At 46.5% G+C, this 17237-nt stretch overlaps 1 protein-coding gene across 1 annotated transcript in view; it reads right to left on the reverse strand.

The window, feature by feature from the left end:
• The window catches only part of SYT6 (synaptotagmin VI), a 27021-nt gene extending 10968 nt beyond the window's left edge, over window positions 1-16053 (reverse strand). Inside the window, exons 1-2 of the mRNA XM_010001930.1 lie at window positions 15900-16053; window positions 640-976 (exon numbers count right to left, since the gene is read on the reverse strand). Coding sequence (XP_010000232.1) covers window positions 640-976; window positions 15900-16053 — 491 coding nt within the window. The remainder of the gene's footprint in view (window positions 1-639; window positions 977-15899) is intronic.
• Between the last annotated feature and the right edge of the window lie 1184 nt (window positions 16054-17237).

Raw genomic sequence — 17237 nt, forward strand, 5'->3', positions numbered from 1 at the left:
CTCTGCAGACAGGGTGGCACAGCAGCACAGCAAGAAGTGCTGGGCACGGCCAGGCCCCCTGTCACCCTGTCCCAGTTTCACAGCTATCTGTGTCAAGAAAGAGGTGCTGTATTTCCCAGTGTTGTTGCTAGGAAGGTGTCCTGAGGTTCCTGCAGGCTCCCCTGATGCCCTGGGTGTGGTGGTGACATCCCTGCCCTGTCCCCAGCTCAGCTGGATGCTCACAGAGTGTGGCACTGAGCACAGCTGGTCCCGAGCCTGTGCAGGGAGAGCTACGTCGATTCTGCTTATCTGATTGTTTCTGCTAGGAGCCACCACAACGAGGGAGAGCAAAAAGGTCTAATCCTGTCTGACAGCACACCATCATTGGTACTTCAGCCTGCCTCTCATATTGGAACAAAATTAATGTGGCCTAAGCATGATGACAGCTTGACACAATGAGGGCAAGTCACAGTAATAGGGCTTGAATCCCTGATTTTTTCCAAGGGGCCCACGCTAAGCCAGTCTTAACACATTAATTGGTTAATGACCAGTCTTTGGAAAGTAATCCAGCATGTAGGTGGGAGGGCTTTCTTTAGCCTTCCTGGAGGCATCCAAACCTCAGGCTCCCCTACACGCGTCCCCCCGCTGCGTTCCTCTCACCTGGTGGAAGAGGCAGGCTCTGTGGTTTGCCTCTGGATCCGTGTGCGCCGCATGATGTGGTCTTTCATGGACATCTGGACCTCTGCAGGGATATCTGGGGACGTGTGACTGATCTTCACCGCTGCCTCCAGGAAGCTTATGGCACCTGCATCCTTGAGCTTGTCTGCCATGCTCCCCTTGCTGCAGGCTGCCTCGCGCTGCAGGACGGCCAGGTTAGCAGAAAGGGCTTTGTTCCTCCAGGGAACCCAGCACAGCTTCCAAAAGAGAAACAGAAAAACTGCCACCAGGGCCAGTCCACACACAATAACTATCACTGCAAGGAGGCTGATGGAGAGCTCTGCAGCAGGAGAGAAGGCAACAGTGACAGAGGAACAGGAAAGAAAAAAAAAGAAAGATGTTGAGAAAGCCATATGTAAAAGAAGAAATGGTCCAAACTTGTATCACAACTAATGGAGAGCTCTTGGCAGATTCTGCAAGCATCCCCTGGCAGATCTGGACCTCTTCCTGCCCCAGAGACATCTGGGGAGAAATAGGCATCTCCACACGGCCAGAGCTATGGAGTCTTATACCATGGCTTACATTGGCTATAAAATGCCATCCTTGGTTTGTTTTGTGGCATTAGCAATCTGCTGAGCCCGAAGCCAAGAAGAATTGCTGAACTGAATGGCAGAAACAGGATCCAGTGCTGTACTGGCAGAAACTCTGTCTACCATGATCCTGGAAGCAGATTGTGGCTGTGTGATCAACACTCACATCTTGTCCAGATGTGCCTATAGGGAATAAAAAGTAAATACCTGTACCAAAAAAAATAAAATAAAATCAGAAGCTGCTGATCCAATGAAACCAAACATAGAAGGATCCTGTACAGAAAGAACTACCAATTATTCCTTATTCTGGATAGCACAGAAGCTGTGGATGTTCTCTGATACCCTGAATCTCTTTTACCTCATACACAATGTATTTCAGCATTTCAAGCTTTTTCTTTAGTAGAAAGAGCTTCCATACCTATGGCTGAAGAATCAGGAAAAAAGGAAGCTAGGCATGGATATATACAATGAGATATATACATGAGATTGTATCTAAATATATGTATACACACACACACATATATATACATATATATATACGATCTAGGCTGTGAAATGATTCATAGCACTTCAAAAAGATAAAACATTTGCTATTTTTAGTTCCTTCTCTACAGTGTATCAATTCCCAGATTCCCACCCAAACCAAAACTCCACCATTTTGGAATCACAAAGAGCACCAGTCCCTGGAGAGGAAAGCAGGTTTTGCACTTGAGTGCTCTGAGCTCAAGGACAATTCCCTGGTTGCCCACTGCCTTATTTGTAGTGACCAGTAAAGCTCTATGCCTTAAACTACCTAAGTGCAATTCAGAACAGAAAAAATATTCAGATAAAATAATCAGGCAAAAAAAAATAAACACTCCAGAAGTTTATGCAGAATAACCATTATCTCTGTTTATGTGTACACTTGGACCATAAATGTTTTGTGTTGACATGTGAAATAGACAGCAGCTCCTTAACTCTGCTGGAGTTGTGTTCCTGAGCTGTGCAAGGGAGGAACAGGATCAGGTGTCTGCTGGAAACCAGGAGCAACATCCATGGAAGGGGATCTGCAGAACACTGCTTCTCTTCTCCTCAGCTCTTGCAAGTGAAATCTCAAGGCAGGATCCTACACCAAATGTGACATCTACACCAGAACAAGGCAGCTCCATTGAACACCTGGGAAATCATCTGTTGCTCTCATACCCCAGAGGAAATGCACTGTTTTCCACAAAACTACCTTGCTTAGCAAATTCACTAAGAGCTTGAGGCAAAGCTTCCTGCCTGCCCACAGGTTCTGTGACTTAGAAGAAGGGCTGGAAGCTGCCAGCAGGTGCAGATGGAAAGAAGAAATGCCATACAGAATTTTGTGCAGCTTTTCTTCTCCCTCACCAGCCTCCTTTACAGGTCAGACTGCACCATTTCTTTTCTGCTGTAGCTCCAAGGTGGAAATACATATCACTCCTGGGGTGAATAAATAAGTCCCATCTTATTCAATAATAAATAGGATTGTACAAGCCAGCAGTGGAGCTTCCTTAGAGATTTGGATAAAAGTATTCTCACCAAAGCAGAAAGCACAGAGGAACCACTTTCTTATACTTGGACTTGTCTTGGAATTGTGCCCAGAAAACTCCCTGTCAAACAGTTCCATAAGAAAACTTAAGAACGTGGACTTTTTGCAAATATGTCTTTGTTGTTACAAAGGAAACACGTTCAGTGCAGAATCTATGGCTGCTGGACTCATTACGTGAGAGAAATGTTTCTGGTAAGATACTCCTGCCCATGCCAAGAAGTTACATGGCTCTGCTAGCACACCAGACTCATTAATGGCAAACATCAGAAATAATCAGTTATCACTTCTGAAAACCTGTTGCCAGCTTGAGAAAGATCTTAGTTCGTGTCCTTCCTTGCAGAGCTGGCATTCATAATGCATCTGACAGGACTCACAGATACTTTTATGCATGACCTCCTACTCTTTCCTCTGGCAGCTCACATAAAACACAAGTAGAAGGATTGGGATTTTACAGACATTTTTAAGCATCTGCCTGGGAAGAATATATTGGCTTGTCTGAAGATGACAATGAATTCCCCAAGACTTTTTTGTGACTTATTAAGCTTAAGTATTGGTTGGACAGAGCTGATTTTAATTGATTTAATGAGCTTTCTCTTATGAATTCGAAAATATCAGTTACTTTAAAAAAAACATCTTGTATTCAAAATGTTATGCTTTAAATGTCCTTTAACTTTAAAGAAGCTGTAAAACCAAGACAATTCCTTTTCTGACAGGAAATGCCCCAGGGCCAGAGGTTGCTTGGGTATTCCTAGGGTGGAAGGTAAGACCTCTTTCCCCAAAGACAGAACAGACCAAAAGGACACCACTTGCTCCTTCGTTTGAATTATCCCTCCCTATGCAAGGCTTCCTGAGTGGAGGGTAACGAGGGATGTGCCTGTGTCCATCAGAGCAGTTCAGCCTCCGCTCTCTGAAGGTTTCCAGCTCAGGGGAGCCCCCAGCCACCCCAGCCTTGGCATGAAAAATGGAAAAATGCAACAAGAACTGTGCTTGTATTCTCCTCTAAAAAAAACAACAGTGAGTTATTTGTTGCTTGGGTGTTAGGTCACCAGGGTTGGACAAGCAGAACATCCTCAGCCCTTCCTCACCCCGTTCTTCCCTAATGCAGGGCTAGTATCTCAGCTTAGCCCAGCTCCCCTGAGAGCCATGGGAGGAATTGCCTGGAAAATGGACTTTGCTGCCAATTGTAATCGAAAAGATAAAGCTTAAAAGGAGGAGGTGGAAAATACAAATTAACATGGCTATTTTCCAGTCTTTCTGTCCCTGGGAGCAAGAGCCACTTCTCAGAGGAACCCTCAGCTGGAAAAGGCTTTTGGCTACAGAGCAGCAATGATGAAGCTGTCGCACGACTAACAAGGAGGAGAACAAACAGCAGAGACATGGACAGATATGAACATTTGCCTGAGTGAGATGAAACATTTAGGACAAGGCACGGAGCTCTTTACCTGGTGGAACAGTGGCAGCTCCTTCAGGGATGCTCTGCCTCATGTATGAAGGTCTTTTTTGAGGTAGATGTTCACATGGTATGTAAAGCAAAAGAAAATTCTGAATCTGTGAGCCCCTCCATTCTGAGTGCACCCAAACTCCTCAGAGAACAGAGCCTGAGTTCAGCACTCCCTTGTCCTGGTACCCACACACTGGGAAAGCAGCTCCTCAATACAACCATCCAGCTTGTTGCATCTTGGATGGGAACTTATTAAGCGAATATGGTGGAAGCACCTTTCAACTTTCTGTCCCCCATGACCTCACACAACCCAAACTGAGTTAGCAAAGGGGATAATTACCAAAGTCCAAACAGGAAATTATTAATAATATGACAAAGTCAAGATTACAACAGTCCATTAACTGCAAGGCAGTACTGGTCTAATTATGGCAACATTTACTTTTATTACTGTGAAGTAGCTTGCACTGTCATTCAAGAGATTCATGGATGACTCTGAGTTAAACGTGAAGAGTTATATTTAATATCTTGAAGGTGTAACTTTACTTTCCTTCCACCCACCCCCCACACAGAAAACAAAATAAGTTTGATGGCTCCCCCAGGACTCCAGCATCTATCAGTCATCCCAGCTACCTGCTGGATTTAAACAAAGTTTGAGTATGAGCAGAAGTTCAAGGGGGCTGAAAAAAGCAAATGCTATAGGGCCGAGGCCCACTGTGGGGCCAGGCCCTTGCTGGAGGAGCTCAGCTGTGGTGGCCACCAGGGTTGGTGACACTGGCCCAGTGGTCCCCTTCCCAGAGGACTGATGGGTTCTGCAGGCCCTGGAGAACCCTCTGCACAACCCCTGGCAGCAGCAAGGGCTCTGGGACCTCATTGTCTGCTGGGGTTGACATGGGCAGCACGGCCACCACCGCTCAGCCCCACAGCCCCATCCTCACCATGGACACAGACAAAGCCTCTGACCCGATCCTGTCAAGAGCAGATGGACATCTTCCCTGTGAGAGGTTCTTACTGGTAAGTTTTCCAGTGGCCAATGGAAAACCTTAGCAGAGCTCTGGCTAATTCGCTGCCCGCTGGGTTTCCTGCAGCTGGAAAAGCAGCTCCCAGATATTTCAAGCTGTGACCTGGACCGTGTAACTTCTTCCCGCAGCAAATACTCCTGGAAGAGCAGCCACAGGGGATGGCAGAGCCTGGAGGTAGGGACTGCTGGTGAGGCACCTTAACCTTTCCTCTACTGGGTGCACAACTGGTTTTCCAGTGTAATTTATCAACCATTGCTCATACCATGTCAGAAGACATTTCCAGGTTTCTTTGTCCATTTTTGCTACATTTTTCTATTGCAGCAGTGTCATGAGAATATACTGTTCTCTTTCTGTAGGGCTTTGTAGAGATCATGCATTCAAATGATGGATTACTACAAGAGTTATTGCTGAAGAAGACAGGCAGCTCTGGGGCTACAAAAGACCACGTGAGGCACCCACCAACTGCTGATTTAATTTCCTCTCAATTGAGAAGCATCAGCAATGTGAGTCTGATTAGCTGAGGGCTGAAAATTGAGCATGAGAAACTGTGCTGAATCTTGGCCACCTGAGGCAGGGGCAGAGGGGAGCACAGGACAATAGCAGGAGAAAAGGAAGAAGTTTCCAGTAAATCCTAGCTACAGACATGTTTCTTTAGCAGTGCTGTTTAGCTTTGAAGCTTTCCGGAGGAAGGAGGAGGAACTGGATGGAGCAGAAACCAAATGTTAAACCAATGCAGCAGCACAGCATCCAGCAGCACCACAGTCAAACCCAAAACACAACCCTCAGCAGAGCAAAGGAACTGCCCCCTTGGGAATACAGTTCAAAACAAACCCTACAAGGCACCGTGGAGTGCAGCAGCAAGCAGAGCACTTCACAGCAAGAATTTTGAAAAGGAAACTGACTGTCTTATAAATCGCAAAACTGCTGCATTGGATGGAGGTGAGCTGCAGTGCAGCAGCATGCAGCTCCCAGGCAGCTCCTTATCTCCCCCCCAAGCATGGCGTGCCTGTGGGAATGGTAACAGAGCAAATATTAAAGATCAGATTCCTCCTGGCACCCAACACAGCAAGCAGCAAGCAGCTCTCTTTGCCAGACCCCACAGCTAAGGGTGCTGAGGTCTGCAGAGAATGTAGTGGCAAGAGGGAAGGGTGGCAAGTGGGCTCATCAGCTGCCTCTGCTTGCTGGGATTATGTCCAGCCGGCTGGTCCTCTATGTCTTCACTGTCACACTGTCAGGTCTACTTGCTGACATTTGGTTGTCATTTGAAACTTCAGCAACATTTCTTGATTTACTGGTTGTGTTCTTTAGGCAGCTGTGAGCTCTAGGAATATGTCCTGAAATATTATTGAGCGAGACAAGTCATTATCAGCTGTCACTTCTAAGTTTAACTGCAGTCAATTTGCTTCTCACGAGCAGTCCAGGAGCTGGGAGCGTTATGAAGCACTACAGTAGGGACTGATGTTCACACAACATCACAGAGTTGTGGGTCATTAGTGAGGGGGAAGTATTTCATCAAGTTCTCAGCAGATGCTAAAGGACCAGGTCAGAAAAACAATTACAGATTCAGCAGAGCTTCTGTCGTCCCTCAGCCGTTATCTCATGCTGGGCTGGTGATAAGGGTTGCAGAGCAGCCCCCACATAGAAGCTAGTCCAGCAGCAAGAGCCAGAGAGCACTGGAGATGTTGATCACCTGCTGGTCCAAACTGCTGCTATCCAGTGAGTGAACCCAGCAACAGAGCAGCAAAATCCCCTCTCAAACCAGCACAGGGGTGGAAATCCTTGTGAGATGAACACTCAGATATTCTGAAGAGACATTCACAGAGTCTCTGAAATGTTCCCCTGGAAGCTCTGCAAACTTGACCTTCCTCCCGCAAGGGGATAAAAGGAGATTTTTCCCATTCAGGTGCTCCTTCAGCCCTTGGCCACCAAGTCTTACACTATCAGCTTCCACCAGCTTTCTCCTGCCAGGACGGGCTCTGCAGGATCCCAGGCAGAGCCCCCTCCTCTCCTGTGCACACACAGACACACAGGGGCTCACAGGAAGATAGTGACAGGAATGTCAAATGCCTATAAAAAAGTTTCAGTTAGATAGAGAAAACTTATTTTAAAAATATTTGCTGTTACCACAGGGCTCCTGACATGCAAGAACCTGTTAGAATGCAAAGTATAATCTTCAAAGGGAAGGATGAATCAGATGTTATTTTGAGAGTAATTATATAAGATTATAAAATTCAAACCACCTCATTATTGCACGTTGTGACGACAACCTGCTCCATAAGAAGCCCTTGCAGGGATCAGTGTTTCAAGCAACTTAGACCTGTCATCCAAGTGCGAACAGCAACCTCATAACTCCCATCCAGACTAAACTTCCTTCATTAAGCAATGCCAGGGCTTTCTTCACCATTTAATGTAATTATTTAGGGGATGTGGTTCTGTAACTGGGAGAATAACTAGAACATGAGACAAGGACAACTTAATGCAAAGTTCTGTTCCTTCAACAGTTGTGTGATTTATTGTCCTGGACACCAGTTACCAATACTTGCAAAGTCCCAAGTTTTATAAACTCCAGTTCAAACAATAATTAAGAAGAAAACATTTAAACAATAAATTTCCAGGCAGAGTAAAGCACTATTCCCTTCTTCCACAGGGAACAGCCTGGATGTGGGTGCAGCCAGAAGCCCTGACTCAGTTTCCCCGTGCTGTGATGGAGACTGAGGCAGCCCTGCGAGGAGACGGGCCCTGGGACACCCCCTGAGCAGACACCAGCATTGTGTACTGCCTGCAAGGTGGGGAAAAATGGGACCTCTCCTACCCTTTACTGCCTGTTTTTTCCTAGTTTGTAGTTCGGTACTTTTATCACCCAAGGGAACCAATGGTAAATGCACTCAGGTTCAGGAGCAGGAGCCACCCCAGTCCTCAGGGCTGAGTTTAAAAAAGCAGCAGAAAATCTGAATGAGTAATTCAGAGGGACAAACCAAAGGTTATTTTCAAGAGCTGAGTCAATAATGAGGTACTTTACACACATGTATATTTCTATAATAAAAAGAAAAAACAAACACATGTATAGACCAAATACACCAAACAAGGGAATGCAACCTAAGATGAGACACTGGTCTCCTCTTGCTTTGCTCATTGGACCCAGGGCCATCTTCTACAGAGGAAAGAATCAGACTTTTGAGCTTAGACAACTTTTTTGGCATGTGCACACAGAAGGGGAAATTCGAGCCACCAGCAATGCAGCATTTCTATTATCAAAGGTGATAAAAAAAAAAAAGAAAAAGAAAAAGAAAAAATGATTGTTCCAAACCAAAGGAAAAAATCCTCAGTGATTTAGGTCGTTTTGCATCTTAATCAGCTGTTCTCCAGAGTATTATAAATGAGATAGTAAGAGTTGTCACTGCTTTATGCTTAACTGATGACAATCTAATGAATTATTATAAGCCACACTGCATATAATTATAGTACATAGCTGTGTGCTAATCCCATGATGTTTTATCACAATATCCTGTAGCAACATCTGTAAACAACTCGGCAGTGCTGAACACACACTGGTCCCTGGGCTGAGCAAGATGACACTGAGCATCATCTGCCTCCCATGATGGGCAGGGAGCAAAACACCATAATACAGACACTTCTGAGGTAGAAATACAACAGAAGTACAATAGCATTTCACAAGGCAATGAGAACAAAACAAGCAGAAGCTTTTCACCATCACTCTGTATCCCTTATGTGACCAAAGACCCTGGACCTTAAAATGTCCCTTTAAAAACTTGATCAAAGCTGTGACTGTGTGACACACCAGAGCAGCCAGGCTCTGCAGCACGTGTGTCCTGGCTCATCACGCAAGGCCTGCCAGCTCTGCCCTTCATCTGCCAGAGTGAGAGTTTGGGGGAAATGATTCCCTGTGTCTCCCTCTTTGATTCTATTTCGCTTCAAAATGGATGAAAAACAGGCTGACCTGAGAAGGTCTAAGGATAAAGCTTGACTGAGAGCAGAACAGAGTCTCTTCCCACCCCAGCCCTGTGACAAGCACTTATCCTCATCCTGCTCTGGGTGCTCAGGCAGCCTCCAGCCCTGTGATCCAGGGTCAGGTGGGAGGACACCCTGAGAACCTGTAAAAGTAGAGGTCAGCAGGGGAGGGCAGAAGGCATCATGTTTGGCACAAGGTGGCCTGAAATCTTTCAGGAGGTTTTCCTTGTGCTGTCTCCAGGGACATGGAGCCTCTCCAGCACAAGGCAGCTCTTGTCTAGATGAGAGCACACTGGAAGAGCTGTTATTGCCTGGACTTGTCCCACAGCAAAGCCAAAAAAGGAGGTGCAGGATTCACCCACCACTCCCCTGGCTCCTGATGCTGGACAGACTGAGTGACACAGAGCCCTGTGTCCTCAGGAGCTCAGGTTGCCAATTAAAGCCATCTAGACCCACCCGAGCCCAGGTCGTGCCCTCTCTCTCCCTCCCCTCGTGCTGACAGTACCCGGCACAGGACGCAGGGTCTGTTCCGCAGGGCGAGCAGCACCGGCCCTTTGAAGCCGGTTCCTTGCGGGAAGCAGCGGGGAAGGGTCCCCAGCACCGACCTGCCTGGGAGAAGACCCCGCACTGGCCACACGGGAATGCAGCAGTTACGAAAAGAGCATTTCTTTGTTCAGGCTCCTCTGAATGATCAGGGAACTTCCTCCCTGCAGCCCTGCTCCTGTCATTATCTGCTGCTGCTGCTTCCATTAGCTTGTAACAAAGACTGGGCTCTTTAACCCCTGAAACGTGCCGCACAGCAGCTGCCCAGGCTGGGCCGCCTGATCCTGCAGATTTATTAAACGGATTCTGAGTTTCCTTTTTCCCTTTTCCAACAACTCCTGTAACTGTGCCGTGCAGCTCAGAACCCTTTCAGCATGAATGTCTCGACCAGAGGCCGATTGAGAACTGAGCTCGAGTAACTCTGACAAACCTCTCAGCCATCCCAGTGCTGAAGGACTGCGTATGGAGAGAATGTTTTTAAGGAGGTGCTCACTGTGCACACTCAGCTCCAGTGTTACAAGAGCACATGCATTTCTTTGCAGCACTTAGAAACATGCACAGAAAATCTGAGTAATACTTACATTACCAGAGACATTGGTGGTGTGCTAGAGTTCCTGGGTAATTATTATTCCATAAAACCAAATACTCTAGGGGTGTATGTCTTGGTGATGGTTTTGAAAGAGCTTGTATGAACTGAGCTTCTGTCATGCTGCCCTTAGTCTTCACTGCACAGTTTCCTGTGATGTTGTCAAACACTAACCTGCTACAGCATAACAAACTGAACCAAATACAAAGGTGGCCTTAATTAGCATCTGCAGGTCCACAAGACACCCTGCAGGATAACTTTCTTTTTCCCGTAGACATGGAAAATGTATGGTTAATGTACAGTCACCCGAACCATCCCTTCCCTGTCCCTCTGGGATGCCATTTTGCAACATGCAAGTATAATTAAAGACAATGCATGGCAGAGAGACACATTACATCTCTCCCAAACCACTGCCAGCCTAAGTGACTGTTATGTTAGTGAGTCCACTGGATTGAAACAGCAAGAGCTGTTCCAGACAAGCTTCCAGATTTTACAGATGGGAAGGAAAAACTATAGTATCATATTTGAAAAAAAAAAAAAAAAACACCAAAACCAAAACCCAGATATTAAAGGTATAAAAAGCTCTCTAAGCAACATGAGATGGACAGCTGGGGTCCTAAGGAAGAATACGCAGTTGTACCTAGAAACATGAATGGTAAGAAGAAGAAACAGGTAAGAAAAGCAAGGCTAGTTGAAACTACAGTTAAATGAAAAATTGTATCAGACATGAGATCCATTTACGGTTCCGTCTTTATCTCTGAACAATGAACGCACAGATGAGGCTGTTAGGGAGCACAGGGAACATGCAGCAGACAGTGCACATTGCGCTGGTTTGACTTCTGCACAGCAAAGATGTCAAGCAACAAACACCTGCAAACACAGAAATATCAGCTCTCAGTCACCCTGCAAAACAATGGAGAAGAGCAGGGTCGGGCTCTGCCCTGGTTTGAACTGGCTGGAAGCACATGCTTGGTTCAGTGAAACGCAGGGAGAATACTGAAAGGAGAAGAAAATGTTTCAGTGCCAGAAACAGAAACTGCTGAATCAAAATTTTAAGGAAGAGAAGCTCCACATCATGAAAAAAGGCAAAAAATTAACAAAGTAACTTCAGAAATGTGGACTTACCAAAGCAGTATCTGCTCCTCAGCTCGGTCACTGTCCTCAGCCTGCTCACACACCAATTAACACCAGCAGCAATCTCTCTGCTTGTTTCTATGGAGTTTGGATGCTGATCCCTTGCCTATGCATGAGGCTACTGCAGCTGCACTGGAACAGGCTCTGAGGTCCGCAAAAAAACCTACAAACATGACCAGCCTCCCTGAACTGCTTCAGGAATGAATCAACCAACTGCAATTAGGCAGATGCAAACCTGCGTCTTTGCAGAGAGGGACTTGCAGAGCTCCCAGACACACACACACAGCTCCTTGGGTGCATGCTATTACCAGGACCATCACAAAGAATAGCCGGAGGCAGCTGCGGAGTCACAGACCCACAGACAGCAGATAAGCAGAGACACCTGTTCATAGACAGCCTATCTAATGTATTTTTCCCAGATTTATGTTGCTGGTTTTAACCTTATACTTAAAATCCTTTTGCAGACTCTCAACTGGTAGACAAGGTTTGAACCTGACACCTTCAGGATCAGAGCACAAACCTGTTTTACTTGAGCTAAAGAGCAAATCTGCTGCTTGTAGCTCCAGCTGGCTCTTTTCCTGCCAGTGGACAAGACAGTCATAGAGCAAGGAATGATCCATAATGCAAATGCATTACTCCATGAAAAGCAAGATCTTTGCTCCAAGGTGCTACTCCTTATGTGCCTGGCCTCTGGAAACGCAGGCTTCAGTGATTAATATTAGCTTTGCCTGGCTTACTTTAAACATGCTTACTGTTACATTTGCTTAAAATACACTTGAACAATTCAGAAAAGTGTGCTATTACAGCTGGTAAGTAAATTCAAGATGCTTGTATTTCTTAGGTAGTGGCTATAGGCATACCCTGCCAGTGAATGGACATATTAATTTCCCCATCAGTCAAACTATCCTATCAAGGGATAATTATTTTCCAAGAAAAATACTCCAGAAGCAATTTCCCCATGTAGAAGTGATCTTTCTGCATCAACGTTCCTGCAATTAAAAAAACCCAAACCATATTGCACAAAAAATTCACCCTTTTTTTTCTGCCTACTGGAAGATCATGTATGTAGTTGTGTGTTTAACATTTTAATAGTATTTGTGAGGTGCTGGGAGGTTGTTCAGTGCTGTACAAGATGCACTGCCTGCACCATGAAGTTTAAAAAGAACAGTTCACACATAGGGCAAAACATTAAATGTGCTCTGAATTATTGCAGGATTAGAGCACAGAAGGATAGCTGACAAAGCGTGCTAGGAAACAGAAATTACTGTAAGGTCTCTTCTGGCTGTGGATTTTCCCCAGTTGTCCTTTTTCTTCCTTTCACTTCAGCTTTCCTACCCTGCACTAGGAAAGCATGAGGGCATTTTAGTGAGGTGGATCAGTGCCCAGGGAAAGGTTTGAGGCACCATGCAGTGTGCCAAGATCACCAGGAACTGCTGCTTACCATCCTGTCATGACTGGGTGAAAGCTGCAACACCTTTGCACATCATCCATTGTGTCTGTAGCTATTCTACAGGACAGTGAAGATTTTTGCAAATAAATAAACTGAGTTTAAAAAAACCCAAACATGTTACTGAAAGATTACTTAAAGAAAGTCCCAAGGATGCTGCAGGGATGGGCTGGAGTCTGCAGGGACCACCGGCATTGGGAGCAGCTCTGGTCAGGGGCAGGTGGGGAGAGCTGGCTCCACCACAGGGCCCTGGGGAGTGGAACTCAGCTCCCTGGTGCTCCTGGATCTGCTCCTGGAGCAGCTCTTCCTGGCAGAGGTTGGGGTGAGGAGGGCCTGGCTGTGCACTTGTGGGAGCCAGTGGCCAGTCAAGCACCTCAGCAAGGCTTGTCCACACATTGTCAAGACCTCTGTCCTGGAGCACTCACTGCACCTCTCAGGCAGAGAAGAGACTTGTTTCAGGCACAGCCCACAGTGTTAAATGTTGTCCCCATGTCACAAGTCCTTCCAGAGCCTCCAGCCTGTGCCTGTGTACTAATCACGCTCACAGCATCGCTGCACAACAGCTGAGCACTGGCAGGGAAGAGAGCTATCAGATGGAGGGAGCAACGGGGGAGGATTTCAGATAGGCACAACAAAAGGATGCTGCATTTTGCTCGATCTCAGGGCCCACAGCCAAGAGATCAGTTCTATTCCTGGCACCGCCACGGGCCAAGCTGCAGGCAGGAGCCCACCCTCGGGTACCCACTGACGCATCACTACCAAACCTTCCTCATCCAAATACCTTATTTTTCTGACACACTTAGCTGCTGGATTACTAGCCAGCAGCATCTTGCAATGCACCTTTGTTGGGTGTGCAGTCATGTGTGGCATTCTGGAGAAACAGTACAGCTCTATTTCTGTCATTGGTTTTAAACAGGAGAATCTGCAATTACATAACCTCAGCTACAGAGAGCAGAGCAACATCTACTCCATACGCCAGAGCACTTTCCACCATCAGTTCAAAATGGCTTAAAAAGGTAATCACTGCATAAAAAAAAAAATATTCTGACACATTCTTACATAAACTATTCAGTATCACTTTTATATTCACATCTTTTTTCCAGTCAGCTGCAGTTCAAGAAGACTAGTGATACCTGGCTAATTTCTTGGCAGCTCCATGGCATGCCCAGAAGATACTGCTAAACACATGAAACACCAGAAAATACCACACCACCTCTCAGGCTGCAAAGGCACACAGCTGGGCAGAAGCAGCCCTGGCTCCCAGTGCTGGCAGCATTAGAGTGCCTTCACCTGCCCTCTCACATGCGATGCAAACATAATTGAGATACTTGATAAGCCAAGATGAGTTAGTTATTAGCTAGTAGACTTATCTAGGAGGTTAAAAAATGGACAGAGTAGCCATTGACTTCACATGGTGTTGACAAATAGGGCCAGCTTTACTCCAGCAAACTTTGCATCCAGGTTTCTGAGGCTGTCCATCACTGGGCAGAACCCCAAACGCACCCTGCACGGCTCCTCTGCCTTCCCCGTTGCAAACCATGCAGCACCCTGCCCCCAAGCTGTGTCACTGCTCATCTTCACAACCTCCCTTCCTATTTGTGCGGCTTCATGAGGAAGGACTCACAGACCTGAACATAGTACTCCAGGTAGCAAGTTCACTCAACATGACTCTTCAGTGTAAAAGGGACAAAGCACAAATACAGATAATTAAATGAATATCCAGACAGTAATGGCAAAGATATCCTATCACATTAATTAACACTTAATGCAGGTAGATGTTTTTTTCTTGCTGGAGAAGTTTTATATCCAGGCACTTGAGGAATATCAGTGCCTGTTGGGCCCTCAGAGGTGTCTGGGCACAGAACCAGCTGCACCGGGTGCAATGCAGAAGGCAGTGCCAGCAGTGGTGAGAGGCCTTCAGAAGAAGCAGGCACAAAGCAAAAACATTTTCAGATTATAATTAAGCTGACGATAATGAGCAGAGCAGGATATGAGCTGAAGGTGTTAGGGTGGACATCCTGGGGCAGAAGAACAGCTGCAGACAAGCAAAGGGCAGAAATGATGCCCTTGCACACCTGGCAGACAGAGGCAGGAAGGGCTGGAGTGACACTGATGGGCTCCTGGCTGCACCCAGGCTCTGCACAGCTGTCCTCAGAGGAGAGAAGAAAGATTCTGGAAGCTTAGGCTGTGAAATCAGGCTGGGTTGGTAGATCATTATCTACAGAACCCTTGAAAGAAGGACTCTCAAATGTTCTAAGACACAAACAATTTACAGCATGTTATAAATCATGCCAAAAAGCATAGGATTTTGGTTTTGCTCCTCAGCATATGAGCCTGGACTATGATCTCAGTCTACCAATGTCTTCTGAAGCTACAGCAGAAGACAACCCCTCTGGAACAAGAAGCTATAAGCAGAAGTGTAGAGAAAAATAATCCCTTTGCAATAAAGAAACTCCCCTTTGCTTTTAGAGCAGTGTGCTCACTTTTGACTCATTGCTGACACACCAGTGTGTCTCTCAAGCTCTACAAACCAACAAGTAAAATAAATACATGAAAGTAGATTAAGATCTCTTATTGGTTAATAAAAATCCATGCAAGTCCTTCCTTTTCACAAACTGGGATACCTGCAATCAGTTCCTGTCATCTCAGTTACTTAAATTGAAATTTCACTGCTTTTTTGCTTTTACAGAACACGAGTCTCTGTTTTTAAACTTAATCTCATTAGCAACCTCCTCACCAGCACGTCCCTGTCTCCTCTCCGCAGTTGTCCCCATCAGGCTGCACCGCTTCTCATCAACAGGTGAGGTAGCACTTGCACCCAAAACTTCACAGTGGAACGTGTGAAGGAAAATAACCACATAGCAACGCCTGCAGAGACCACCCCCCAAACCCCACCCTCCCCCGAGTCTAACACTTGCAAGTATTTCCCTCCCCTTGCAGTGTCTGCAGGCACCGCGCTGCTCCAGCAGGACCAGGGAACTGTACCTGGCTCGGAGATGATCAGGCTCTGGTCAGAAGGCAGCAGGAGGAATTCCCTGCAAGTGTCCAGGTCCAAGTTAGGCAGGGTTTTCTTCCGGCAGAGCTCGATGACAATGCGAACTGCCCTCTGACAGCGGCTGTGGTCCCTGGCACCGCTCATCTCCCCGGCATCCTCCGCTGCCCCTCTGCTCTCTAGGAAAGTCAGACTTAGACAAGAGAGTATTTTCTTTGTAATCTCACAGACAGAGTCAGCCGGTTCCTCGTGCTGGCGTGGCAGCACCCCGAGGCACACTGCTGCTCCCCCGCCACAGACCCCTCTCAGGGTCCAGCCAAGGGGTCTCCAGGAGCCACCACTCCCAGCACTGCCAGGGCTCGGGTGCCTTATTGCCTCTGAGATCAGAGCTCTGTTTACTGCCAAGGCGTGTTCCAGGCAAGGAACCTCCTACCAAACTCAGTTTCGTGCCCTCCATAATTCGTTGTTAAAGCTGCAGCCCAGATAATGCTTTTTAACCCTTTAATTGCTGCCCCTTCTCCATTCTCCACGTACAGAGTTTCAAATCCCAGCCCCAGAGCGATTCTCCAAAAAGAGGGAATGCTGAAACCTTTGGCTGAGGACAGCACATCATCAGACCAGAGAAACAAGCATGCTCCCATAGCCCTGCATGAACTACTTAAAACTGCCAAGGACAACACAGGAAAAGCAGCAGGTTTATTGATTTGTTTGTGCTGGGCCTAACACAACAGGCTGCAGATGGCAAGAGCGATTGAGAATGCCATTGTCTTTCATAATTAGATGTTGGTTTTATTATTTTCTGCAATATTTTGTTTATTCTTATTGTAATTTAGCACACAGGTCCTGCCACATGGCACAGCTACACTTCTGAACAGAGAATATATTTGACAGGCATGGCAAAAGAAGAAATTTTATAACAGGCAATTAAAATTATGTACAGCAGAATGATTTCTTGCAGCCCCTGGAGCACAGAAGCTGATACAAATATAATGAGCATGCTGGAGAGCCAGGGCTCAAGCTACACTGGTCCCTTAGCCCCACATCGCAACAGATCATGTTTAGCTTCCTGGTACTGTGTTTATTTTATCTGTTAATTACTTGCTGATACACTTTGAACGACCACACCAGGTAAGTCCCAGCAAGCACTGAAGGCAGCACTGGGCTCTCCTGGGGCACAGGTGCTCTCACCACCCTTCAGCCCAGCCTCCAGAAGCTGTATCTGAGTTCCCAGGCTGGGAACTCCAGGATCTATCCCAGGTGCATCTCTTGCTGCCTCCTCCTCCTCTTCCCTGTCCATTCCTGCCCAGTCCAAGCAGCCTGGGGGTGGCAGG

The sequence above is a fragment of the Chaetura pelagica genome, unplaced genomic scaffold (genome assembly GCF_000747805.2).
Source record: "Chaetura pelagica isolate M959 unplaced genomic scaffold, ChaPel_1.0 scaffold181, whole genome shotgun sequence".
In the NCBI taxonomy this organism is placed as follows: Eukaryota; Metazoa; Chordata; class Aves; order Apodiformes; family Apodidae; genus Chaetura; species Chaetura pelagica.